Below are 12544 nucleotides of genomic sequence, written 5' to 3'. Positions count from 1 at the left end.
TTTGATCTATTTAATGCATCCTTGCTGAATAAAAGTATTAATTTCTTTTAAAAAATCCAGACTTTTCATGGTTAAACTACTGCACTTCCCTTTTTACTAGTCTGCCAACATCACTGCCATACATCAAAAATGCAGCCTTGAACTTCTTTACTCTTTTTTGTACACATGTTCCTTCCTCTCTGGCCTACCAGCATCTGCTATACATCCCTTCGAGCACATCAGTAATGCTTCCTTACACTCCTTTACACTTGTTTTTCCTGACTTTAAATCACTGCTCAGGTCCAGTATTGGTATTGGTCCAGGAAGTATTGGTCCAGGATCTTCTCCATCTTTGCATAAAAAACATAAATGTAACTGCAGTGTTATCCAAGCACTTTCAGAACTGATTACTGTCATCACTTTATACATGGGGAAACGTGTGGGAACATATAGATAACATCAGCGCCTGCAGCACTGCCAGTGTTTGATATTCATGACTGGCAGGATGTGGTGCATGCGAGAGGGTTGTAGCTTAGAAATGTTTATGTAAATTTCCCACACATTTGGCTTGGTGGCTATACAGATATCAGACTGTTTGGTTTTTACATAAAAGTCCTTGATTGCTTGCTTTAGAGAATTGGACATAGCGCTTTATCACCCACCTGAGATTTGTGTTAAAAATGGGAGATTTATTTCATTCTCATTCTAAATGGGCATTAAACCCTTCCTTTTAATCACAAACCTGTTTTTCTGTCTTCTCTCATTATTCATGTTCTTGATGTAGCTTTGATCTTTCTTGTTGTACTTTTATTTTTCTCTTACTCAGGTTTTCCTGGTCTGCAACTGCAGTACCGAGTTGACCCGCAGTTCCTCAAGCCAGGTGAGCGGGGGTGGTTCCTGCGATACCTGGCGCTCCACTCCCTGCAGATTGATGTCTGGGACAGTGAATCCTTAATGCTGATTGGCTCAGCTGCGGTGGAGCTGAAGGTAAAATGACCTATCAGGGTCCAAATGAACTTTTACCCCTCTAGAATTAAGGGAATTTTCCAGCCACAAATATTTTAAGCAGCCATGAAACTGCATTTTGCATTTGAAAAATGTTTGTCTGTCTGTGCACTACCTTTGGGGTCAGTAAGATTTTTTTTTTTGTTAAAATAAATTAATACTTTTATTAAGCATGGATGCATGTTCAAAAGTGACAGTAAAGACATTTATAATGTGACAAAAATATTTTTATTCTATTGAACATGCTGTTATGCAATAGAATAAAATGCTATTCATCAAAGAATCCTGAAAAAATGTATAACCGTTTCCACAAAAATATTATGCAGCACAACCATTTTAAACTGTGATAATAAATAATAAGAAATGTTTCTTGAGCACCAAATCAGCATATTAGAATGATTTGCAAAGGATTATACTGTATGACACTGAAAACTGGAGTAATGGCTGCTGAAAATTCAGCTTTGTCAGGAATTACATTTCAAAATATATTCAAATAGAAAATAGTTATTTTAAATTGTAATACACATTGTAATATATTTCACAATATTACCATTTCCCCCTGTATTTTTAAGCAAATAAATGCAGCCTTGGTGAGCATAAGAGAGACTTCTTTCAAAAATCTTACCTACCTCAAACTTTTACATGCAAATTTTAATCTAATTTTGTGTTTGGCAAGTGTTGATTTTAAACCCTGACACCCTACAGTAGATATGAGTATAAAAATATTTATTCATATTATAAATATTTATATTTAAATCATATTAAAGGGTTAGTTCACCCAAAAATGAAAATAACGTCATTTATTACTCACCCTCATGCCGTTCCACACCTGTAAGACCTTCGTTAATCTTCAGAACGCAAATTAAGATATTTTTGTTGAAATCCGATGGCTCAGTGAGGCCTGCATAGCCAGCAATGACATTTCCTCTCTCAAGATCCATTAATGTACTAATAACATATTTCCGAGCGTTATGAATCAGCGTGTCGAATCAGCGGTTCGGAGTGCCAGAGTCACGTGATTTCAGCAGTTTGGCGGTTTGACACGCGATCCGAAACATGATTCGACACGCTGATTCATAACGTTCATGAAGCAGTGTATTGAAATCGGCCATCACTATATAAGTCATTATTTTGTTTTTTTGGCATACCAAAAATATTCTTGTCGCTTTATAATATTAATATTGAACCACTGTACTCACATGAACTGATTTAAATATGTTTTTCGTACATTAATGGATCTTGAGGGAGGAAATGTCATTGCTGGCTATGGAGGCCTCACTGAGCCATCGGATTTCAACAAAAATATCTTAATTTGTGTTCCGAAGATGAACGAAGGTCTTACAGGTGTGGAACAGCATGAGGGTGAGTAATAAATGACATTATTTTCATTTTTGGGTGAACTAACCCTTTAACACCCCATTTTTATGGTTTGCTTACAAGAAAACCATGATTTTGACATTATCTTGATGTCAAAATGTTAAAGTCAGCTCACTGAATGAGCTGACAGAATGCCAATAAAGGCATTTTCATGAATTTACATGTTGAATATATTTTCCATAAGGTCATGCATGTAAACATACTCAAAGTGCTGCACACCAAAAGAAATATTACAATAACCCAACATACCCCACACAAACCATGACGAAACAATAATACAGCACAACTCAAATTACTCTTCTTGGCAACAGCCTTGCAAGCCCTCAACTTGCCATGTTGGTAATAACCCCACAAGCCATACATAGAATTTTGACACAGGTACAAATACTGCCCTCATTAATAGCCCAACAGAGCTCACACAGCTGTTTAACTCAGACAGACAGTCACCCTGCACATCGAAACCTTTCTGTGGTATTCATTATTTAGTGTGCTCAGATGGGAGTGTCATGTCGAAATTATGAAATATGCATGCCATACTTCAGGACACCTGCGTCTGTTAGATCTCGCCACCGCAGGTCTCTTGGCTAGAGCTCTCATCGATGTCAGCTGTTGAATAAAGGTTAAAACAAAACAAGACCAGAAATAGATACAATCACATCAACATAATTGGACTGTTCCTCTTTAGCATGAATTCTGACCTTTTCAGATTTAACAAAGGGTCAATTTATGCTTCAAACACAACCACAAGGTCGTCAGATGGTGGCATTTGTCAGTAGCCTGTAACATATGTCTTAGTTGCTGGTTATTTTTGTTTATCTTTTTGTTCTACATGGTTAGATCAATAAAATGATTCAGGGGGCATGAAGAATTGCCTTGTTGTTTAGCACATTTATTTTGGTAATGAATCACACTATATTTAAGACATTAAATTGACATCTTTAAATATAAATATATTAAATTATAAATTATATACAATATTAATATTTGTTGTTTACTTCTGCAGCATATGCTGCGTCAAGGCCGTGCGGCCGTCCAGGTGAGCCATGAGCTGGAAGTGATCACTACTGAGTACCTGCAGGATGCCAACTTTGCCAGGAGGCATGACAGCAAGCACAGCGCCACTCCAGCCATCAGTGTCTACACTACTGTAAAAGGAATTCTGCATCTGCGACTTGGAAACGTTGGTAAGGATAATGTGTTAATCACCATGTTGTAATGTGTCATTTTTTTGATAGCAAAATACTTGCTCTACTATTCTAGTTTGATATGCAGAGACATTTATAAGAAAGCCATTTGTAAAATTATTTCCCCTGAAAAGTTTAAAGTCCCCCTGTGGTGAAAATCAAGTTTTTAATGTTGTTTATATGTCTATGTGGTGTTTTTAAAATGCTTTAAGACAAACCCTGTGCAAATTCATACGTCAACACCATTGCTGAGTATTTTCTCTTTAAATCTGCAGTGAACTAAAAGACAGCTTCAAAAAAACGGTTTGAAATCGCTACCTTGTAACCAATCACGTCAACGTGCCGGCGGGCTTTAGCATATCATTAACTATGACCGCTCTGAAGCGGGCAGTCCGACAGGAGAAGCCAGGTTATCCCAGTATATTTTTCTGTTGATACGAAAATCGGGTAGATTTAGCAATATAGCGGGTGTATGATGTATATTACGATTTTATAATGATGAACTATATGCTTTTCTCCAATGATGTGTTGCCCAAAGCGTTTCTAAGGATACTGATTTTTAGAAGCCAGCATTCTGACTCTAAGATGACGAATGAGAACATAGTTTGTAACATAAGCAACACATTATTAGCTGTTTGATAATGTAGTCAAGCAAAAGGCTAATCATATTAATTACCGTTATGTGTCCAGTGTTGTAAAAAGCGATACCATTGCACAGCGTTTACCTCAGTAAGTTGACTGAGTGGATCTCTGTGCTCGTGTGAGTGAGTGGAGGCAGGGCTAATTAGCATATTCATAGATCCGCGTATACTTAATGAAACAAGGGTGTAGAGTTACATTCAAGCTATTTTAAGGCATGAAGAAATTTTTATCACAGGATAAAACGTTTAAATATGCCATTTTGGTGTTCAAAGATCAGAGTTTTAAGGGATAAAATTATTGACTACAGTGGGACTTTAAACATTGGTTTGCTTGTCAGGGTTGTGCGCCATTCAGAATTCAATGCTAGTAGTGCAGAAATTAAATACTTTGTCTTTAAATTTCCTCTGAAAAGAAAGCAGCTCTCTGAGACGTCACTATGGCATAAGAAGCATTCGTCATTAGTGACCTTAAACATTTGAGTTGTTTTCCACTCCGGAAATCTGAGCCGAAGCAAAGCTATTCACAGACTGTCTTCATGTTTATCTGCTTAAGCTCCTTCTTAGAGGCCCAGTAAAAATGCAAGTGTTTCTTGCAAAATTACCCGACAATCTGATACCCATCAGCTTTCCTCTGTCTCTTTCTCTCAGCGGTCTGAATCAATTAACTCATCCAAAACAGGCAAATCAAGGCAGGCTCAAAAGCTGCTCAACGCCATATCTCAATCTGGGATTAATGCGCTGTCCGTTTATTTGATTCCTAATGAGTGGTCGCCATTAACAAGAGATTGAGGTTTACTCGCTCTCTAAGGCTTACAGAGATGTTTATCCATCGAAAGCACCTCAGAGGATCGAGTAGGTCAAAGCAAAGACAATTATTGGTCGGAGGAAAGAGGGGAAAAACGGCTTTTATTATGTACATGCAAATGTCTTTTGAATAGCTTGATCAGTCCATTAAATACATTCAGTCAATTTTGATAAGGTGGCATGTCGTGAGTCTGCCGCTCTGGGTAATGCACGTGGAGTGATGTCTTACTTCATGATCCCACACTGTTTCGAAATTTTCTGCTCAGATAGGACATGTCACGTTGTTGGGAATTAAAGAAGCTTCTATGTAATTGGACTCGTGATGATTGCCGTCGTTGTATGCCAAAAAGCAATGGAAAAAGCTCCTAATGAAATCCTCTTTAATTAATTTCAGCTTGATGCGAACAGACAAGTGAATAATTGAACAAACAGAAAATCCACATAAAAGAAACGGATAGCTTAATTCGGCACTAATGGAACAGGTTAAACATCATCTCTGAATTCAGAGTGTTTTGGTGCATCTGTCAAAAGCTTCTCACAGTAGCAACAGGCACTATCACCTCCGGATTCTTTATGCCTTTATACCGAACAGAGAGAGAGAGAGACTCAGGGCCAGATGGAGGGGAGAAAAGATTAGGATTTTATAATTCAGCTGCCTCTGGCCCCCACGCTGCTCATCTGCAAACGTTTGATAAGCGTGGCGAAGATTTCAGCAGAGGAAAAGAGAGATGGGGAATGGGAGAGAGGAAAAGAAGGAAAGAAAATCGCATTTCCTCGACAATTATTTCCAAGCGAATCCCCTATCTCTCCTTTCATGGTAAGAAATACAAAAAACAATGGTATACATTTGCAACAGGGGCCAATGTAGACTTCTGTCTATCTCCTCTAAAACAAAGCTACATTTAAGATAAGAGAAAGTGCATCCTAATGGAAATCCTATCATGTGCTCCACTACAGATAAAAGAGCTCCATATTTGAATGATTTCCAAAGCTATAGAAATGTATTCTGCAGGGTAAATAGGGGTCTAATGGAGGCATCTAAAGATAAAGAAAAGCCCAACCAGCAGGTATAAAGTTATCAGATCCACTGAGGAAGAACTGGATGATATTTCTGATGTTTTAAGGATTAAACTTGATAAAGTTTTGGACACTCAACAGTCCTCTTTTGGATTTGTAGGGCTGTACGGCTCACTTTGGTTCACAATATTGTACAGAATTGTTCTGGGTTGTGTATGTATACGGATGAGAGGTTTTTCTGAACTCTTTGAAAAGTTTGAACTTGAGAAATCTACTCTGTTGGTTTAAGAGCAAACTTCTAGAGACTACATATCTTCAGATGTAAATTCTTTGAAATCGTCTTTAATATTAATGCTGTTTTCTCTCAGAACAATCCAGCAAACCCCTCATTTGTTCAGCTAATGCTGATGTGATTTAATGCAGTGTTTTGGATGTGAAACGGTATGTGAGGGATTTGTAAAAATTACTATGTATTTCTGCAAAAATTGGTCAGTACTTGATCTGAACTTTAACTAAACAAAACAATAGAAAACACAATCTGTTTAAGCAATAAATCATCTTCGTTTCATCTCATTCTTGTATAGCATTTTATGTCGTAGACACATCAGCAGAGATGTTCCATAGATTTCTATAGACTCTTCTTAACATCACTGAACTTTCCTTTTGCACTCATCTTTGCAGGACGCCCACTCTTATGGAGATCAGCAACGGTGCTGAACTTTCTCCATTTGTTGATAGTTTCTCTTACTGTGTACTGACGAACTGACGAATCTTTAGAGATGCTTTTATTAATCTTAGGCATTCTGAGATCTCTTTTGTCTCTGGTTCGCACTCAATCCAAGCTTTGCGTTTTTTTTTTTTTATAGGGCAGCTCTATCTCGTCTCATTGTTTAGACTCCAGGTTAACTGACATCTGACTCCAATTAACCTTTAGAGAAGTCATTAGCCTAGAGATTCACCATTTTTCCACCCTGCACTGTGAATGTTTGCACGTTGTGTTCAGTAAAGACATAAAAACATATCATTATTGAAGTAGACTGTGTTTGATTGCTTGATGATGTGTATAGATCACATAAATTTACCAATTTATGCAGAGGTTCACAGTAAATTCAAATTTTCACATGTGTCTGTCACTGTTAAATATTTAGCAATATGTATATGCAGTGTGAGAGGTCACACGGGTCAGAAGGTGTAGTCTGGAGTCTCTACTTTGCAGGATTTGTATATGTTTTATTCATTAGTGAATATGTAAAAATTTGGAGCACGTTTTCTACTGTTTTTCTGCTATCTTGGGTCTACACTGAGAAATCTAATCCTGTCTGGGTAGGACGATCTCTTTTTTTTTTTTTTTTTTTTCAGCTTCTCCTAATTTATTTTAACCTTACTTGAATAAAGTTCTCATTGCTGCCTGGAACACCTTCATTATGGATTTAGATGTTTATTTTGGCAAAATAACTGTTGGTGGTTCAGGTGCTGCTGGCATCCCATTCTACTTAAAAATAATAATAATACAAGTCCAAGGTCCAAATATAGTAGCAATATCAGGTATGATATAAATAAAATATTTTATATGTATTGTTTTAATTTATATTACATGTAAGCATTTTAGTTATTTCTTTTTTATTATTAGTCTTTTATCCTGTTCTTGCCATGAAATGCTGACATGCCATTAAACAACCAAATAAATAAAATTATCTCTCTTAAAGGGTTAGTTCACCCAAAAATGAAAACTCTGTCATTAATTTCTCACCCTCATGTCGTTCCACACCCGTAAGACCTTCGTTCATCTTCAGAACACAAATTAAGATATTTTTGATGAAATCTGATGGCTCAATGAGGCAACACTTTCAGATGCCCAGAAAGTTACTAAAGACGTATTTAAAACAGTTCATGTGACTACAGTGGTTCTACCTTAATGCTATGAAGCGACGAGAATGCTTTTTGTGTGCCAAAAAACAAAGTAACATCTTTATTCAACAATATCTAGTGATGGGCAATTTCAAAACTACTTTTTCATGAAACTATGAATCTTCCGAATCTTTTGTTTCGAATCAGTGGTTTGGAGCGTGTATCAAACTGCCAAAGTCACATGATTTCAGTAAACGAGGCTTCCTTACGTCATAAGTGTTTAGAAATTTAATCGATTCGCCACTGGGGGGGGCATGACTTTGGCAGTTTGATACACGCTCTGAACCACTGATTCGAAACAAAAGATTCGGAAAGATTCGAAGCAGTGTTTTGAAATCGCCCATCACTAGATATTGTTGAATAAAGTCATTATTTTGGGTTTTTTTTGGCACACCTAAAGTATTCTCGTCGCTTCATAACATGAAGGTTGAACCACTGTAGTCACATGAACTGTTTTAAATATGTCTTTAGTAGCTTTCTGGGCATCTGAAAGTGTTAATTATCTTGCTGGCAATGGAGGCCTCACCAAGCCATCAGATTTTATCAAAAATATCTTAATTTGTGTTCTGAAGATGAACGAAGGTCTTACAGGTGTGGAACGACATGAGGGTGAGTAATTAATAATCATTTTTGGGTGAACTAACCCTTTAATTATTTACATAATGTTATAATAATATCACATATACAAGTCTTGTTCATTTCAATAGTTTTTGTGATATAAATAATCACTCATCACTGCCTGAAATCAAATGCAGTGTTCTTGGTTTAACAAACACTCGCTCAATCACCAGTTCAAAACACTATCATGCTCTTAAAATAAATACTCTTCAGTTAAATGCTGAGTGGAAACATTTGTCTCTGGTTGTTTTCTTATTGGCTAAAGAAGTGTGTGTTTAATGTGTATATGTCTAACTTATGTATCCATCTATTACTGTTTTCATTGGAGTTTCAATCAATCACAGGCAGTGCCCTGAAACACACACCCACTCCCACCTTCAATCACCCTGTTCTGTGCCTGACCTGTGCCTCAGACTTGTAATTACAGCTCTCACCTGTCAGTAATCACAGGTAAAGCCCATTGAATGTTTGGGGCGGTTGATGCTTGTTGTGAAACCCATGGGAGCAAAGCACTTATACTGCAGTTTAGACAATTCACTGCCTCTCAGTGCACAGCAATCACAGTTGAGAGATAGAGAACCAGGAAGATAAGGGTCATTGGCCAAGGAGAATGCACCTAAACCAACATTTCAGTTTTTCTGCATAAGTATTGTTTTTGTTGTTTTCTGTTTTACTCCTCCGCCTATTCTTCCATTTCTCCCTGTTTAACATTCCTGCCTGTCCTCTTTGACCACAGAACGTTTTTCATTGCAAGGCACCAATCAATGCATCTTCCTTTGTCGCATTGTGTCGGTCATCATCAATGCAACCGGATGACAGCAGTGCCAGTCTCTCTGTGTGAATGTAATATGTTCAGTGTTTAAAAACAAGCAAAACAGCCCAGTTTCAAGCATAAAATACACTTCTCTAATAGTAAATCTATCTTTTCAAAGTCTATCTTTATAAAATAGAGATTTATGTATAAAATGATTATAAAATGGATTAAATTTTAAAAGGGGTATATTTGGAATCTCTAAATGGAGTAATGTGTATTTGATACATTTGTTTGAAGAACATTCAGTTAATCACTTTTGATTAATATCACATTGTTAAAGTTGTTGTTTTCATAAATAATGGCAGCATCTCTGAAGAATCAGTAATCTAGATCATGTAATCACCCAGATTGTTAGGAACAAAAAAAATTATAAGTAACAAAACCATCTTCTGGAAAGTTCTTTGTTTATATTGACATTGAATTTAAAGGAACACTCCACTTTTTTTGAAAATAGGCTTATTTTCCAACTCCCCTAGAGTTAAACAGTTGAGTTGTACCTTTTTTGAATCCATTCAGCAGATCTCCGGGTCTGGCGGGACCACTTTTAGCATAGCTTAGCATAGTTCATTGAATCTGATTAGACCGTTAGCATCTCGTTCAAAAATGACCAAAGAGTTTCGATATTTTTCCTATTTTAAAACTTGACTCTTCTGTAGTTACATCGTGTACTAAGACCGACGGAAAATGAAAAGTTGCGATTTTCTAGGCCGATATGGCTAGGAACTATACTCTTAATTCTCTTATACGCTGGAATAAGAGTATAGTTCCTAGCCATATCAGCCTAGAAAATCTCAACTTCTCAACCGTCGGTCTTGGTACACGATGTAACTACAGAAGAGTCAAGTTTTAAAATAGGAAAAATATCGAAACTCTTTGGTCATTTTTGAACGAGATGCTAACGGTCTAATCAGATTCAATGAACTATGCTAAGCTATGCTAAAAGTGGTACCGCCAGACCCGGAGATCCGCTGAATGGATTCGAAAAAGGTACAACTCAACTGTTTAACTCTAGGGGAGTTGGAAAATAAGCCTATTTTCAAAAAAAGTGGAGTGTTCCTTTAACCAAACTAAACTGATTTGGACTGAGCTCAATTCAATTTCTTGGATTCTTCTTTCCAACAGGTGGCAGTGTGTCAAGTTCCCAGAGTTCTTTGGCTCTCACTCCATCGCTCTCCCATGTGGTCCAGCCTAGCGATGCCTCTCAGGGTTTTGCGGGAGGAAGTGTCCCTGCTTTAACGGTTCTCCAGCTTAACGGTATAGCACATCATCTCTCTAAAGCACCAGAGCTTGACTTCATATCCCCAGAACTCAAGAGCTCTGCAATTCTAGAGCTCTAGAGAATTTATAAAAGTATATCATGTGGGATTTGCTGATAATTCCAGAGGAGGATTTAGCTGAGAATTCCCTTATCTAGTTGTAGTGGCCATTTTTTTATTTATCTTCTCTCCCTCTCTCTTATTACTGCTTCATTTTAATGACAGCGTTGCTAGGATTAGTCTTTTTGTTCAGATCAACAGAGGATCACAGTATTATGACATATGGAAATGTATGCAAAAAGAGACAATACTAGTCTTTTTATTACCTTGTTGTGTAAGACATTAATCCTCAGGCCTGAAACATGAGAATGGCCACTGAATTGCATATGGGTGATGCTGTTTTACATGGTTAATGTGCGATTTTGCACTATTGCATCGTGCCATTACACTGAATGTGTTTTTACAAACTTTAACTATCCTGCTTCACGAGATTGTCTTCAAACTTCTGCCATGACAGTAGTTAAAAAAAAAAACATGAATTAGACATTACAAGATAACTATTTACGCAAATGCCCGTTGTAGAATAGCTTGCGGCAATGCTGAGAAGAATGCAGCATGTATTTGCATTGCATTATGAGTTGCATTCTGACACATTTTAGAATGCAACGATGTGTGAAATCGAACTTGCATAGTTAGGAGCATTTGCATTCAAGTACTTGCGTAGAGCTGTGGTTATACACTGGTGGGTTATGACCCAAAAAAACTGAATTTTTCTGATTGGATAAACGGTATAATAATGCATAGTTAGCACAGAGTAATAATTACACTAGTTTTTGCTAGGAACAAGAGAACATTCCTGTACTTTTTGTTGATGACAACAGGACAAACTTCAACTCACACTGCAGGCAAATATGCAGTGAATTTGTGGATCTATAAATGTAATAAATAGACCAATAATGAATATATATATGACATGTGTGCATATATGTATATATAAGTATAAGTGTATATACTGTGTGTATATATATATATTACAACAAAAAGTGTAATACCGCTTTAAATTTAGATTTTTCCCCATACATTAGAATGTGTCCTGTTTAATTTTATATTTTTCTAAGCAAAAAATAATGACTATCATACATTTTTACCATGATTTACAGAAGACACCCACTAAAATGTCATTCAGTGTAACAGTAGTTTATATATTAAAAAAACTTGTCAGGCATATTAAAACAATAATAATTTGATGACATATTAAAAGACTCCATTTAAGGATCACGGTGCTGCCCTCAAATACTAATTAACTGTAGTTTTTAAATCTTTATAATTTGCCCCTATCTTTTAAATTACTAGGTTTTAAATTACCATTTGTCAGCAAGACGTTTTTGTAAGGAAGTGAAAATCATTTCAAATATAATAAAATTTAGTATGAACACATTCTTTTATGTATTTTAATAAGTACAATGTCTGAATAAGTATATTGTTTCATTTTTACATAAATCTGTTACGCTGAATGACTATGGTTTGTTACTCTGAATGACGTTTTTCCAAAAAGTAGAGAATATTGTCATTGGTCCTATAATTGCAATGTTTTTAGTGTTAATGTGTATCATTAAATTAGTTTTAATAATATTCCTGAGTAAATGACAGCAGAAGCAGATGCTGAAAAATAATAAGCATTTTATTCGACTCTTCTGATGTCTGCTTCTTTAACGGTTTATACATTTTTGTATAAATTTCTTTCTGAAGCACAGCTTTTTTCAGGCCTCAATGCTTTTGTTTGAAATGTGTGTAAATGTGTGTATCACTATCCATTCTGGTTTATCTGTACACTGAAGAGCAGGCTGCCTGTGACTGTGGCAGACATCAGTGCCACATAATGTCACGTCCTGCAAAGATAGCTGAGACACAGCCAGTGAAAAATAACACAGTGGCTCCAAC

The 12544-nt window shown here is 36.5% G+C and overlaps 1 protein-coding gene across 1 annotated transcript in view; it reads left to right on the top strand.

Moving 5' to 3' along the window:
- nphp4 (nephronophthisis 4) overlaps positions 1-12544 on the top strand; it is a 70776-nt gene that overhangs the window by 38433 nt on the left and 19799 nt on the right. Inside the window, exons 8-10 of the mRNA XM_051904528.1 lie at positions 806-966; positions 3365-3545; positions 10470-10601. Coding sequence (XP_051760488.1) covers positions 806-966; positions 3365-3545; positions 10470-10601 — 474 coding nt within the window. The remainder of the gene's footprint in view (positions 1-805; positions 967-3364; positions 3546-10469; positions 10602-12544) is intronic.

This window comes from Ctenopharyngodon idella, chromosome 8, assembly GCF_019924925.1.
Source record: "Ctenopharyngodon idella isolate HZGC_01 chromosome 8, HZGC01, whole genome shotgun sequence".
Taxonomy (NCBI): domain Eukaryota; kingdom Metazoa; phylum Chordata; class Actinopteri; order Cypriniformes; family Xenocyprididae; genus Ctenopharyngodon; species Ctenopharyngodon idella.
The sequence above is the reverse complement of the archived record's forward strand: the minus strand, read 5'-3'. Positions and strand labels throughout refer to the sequence as shown.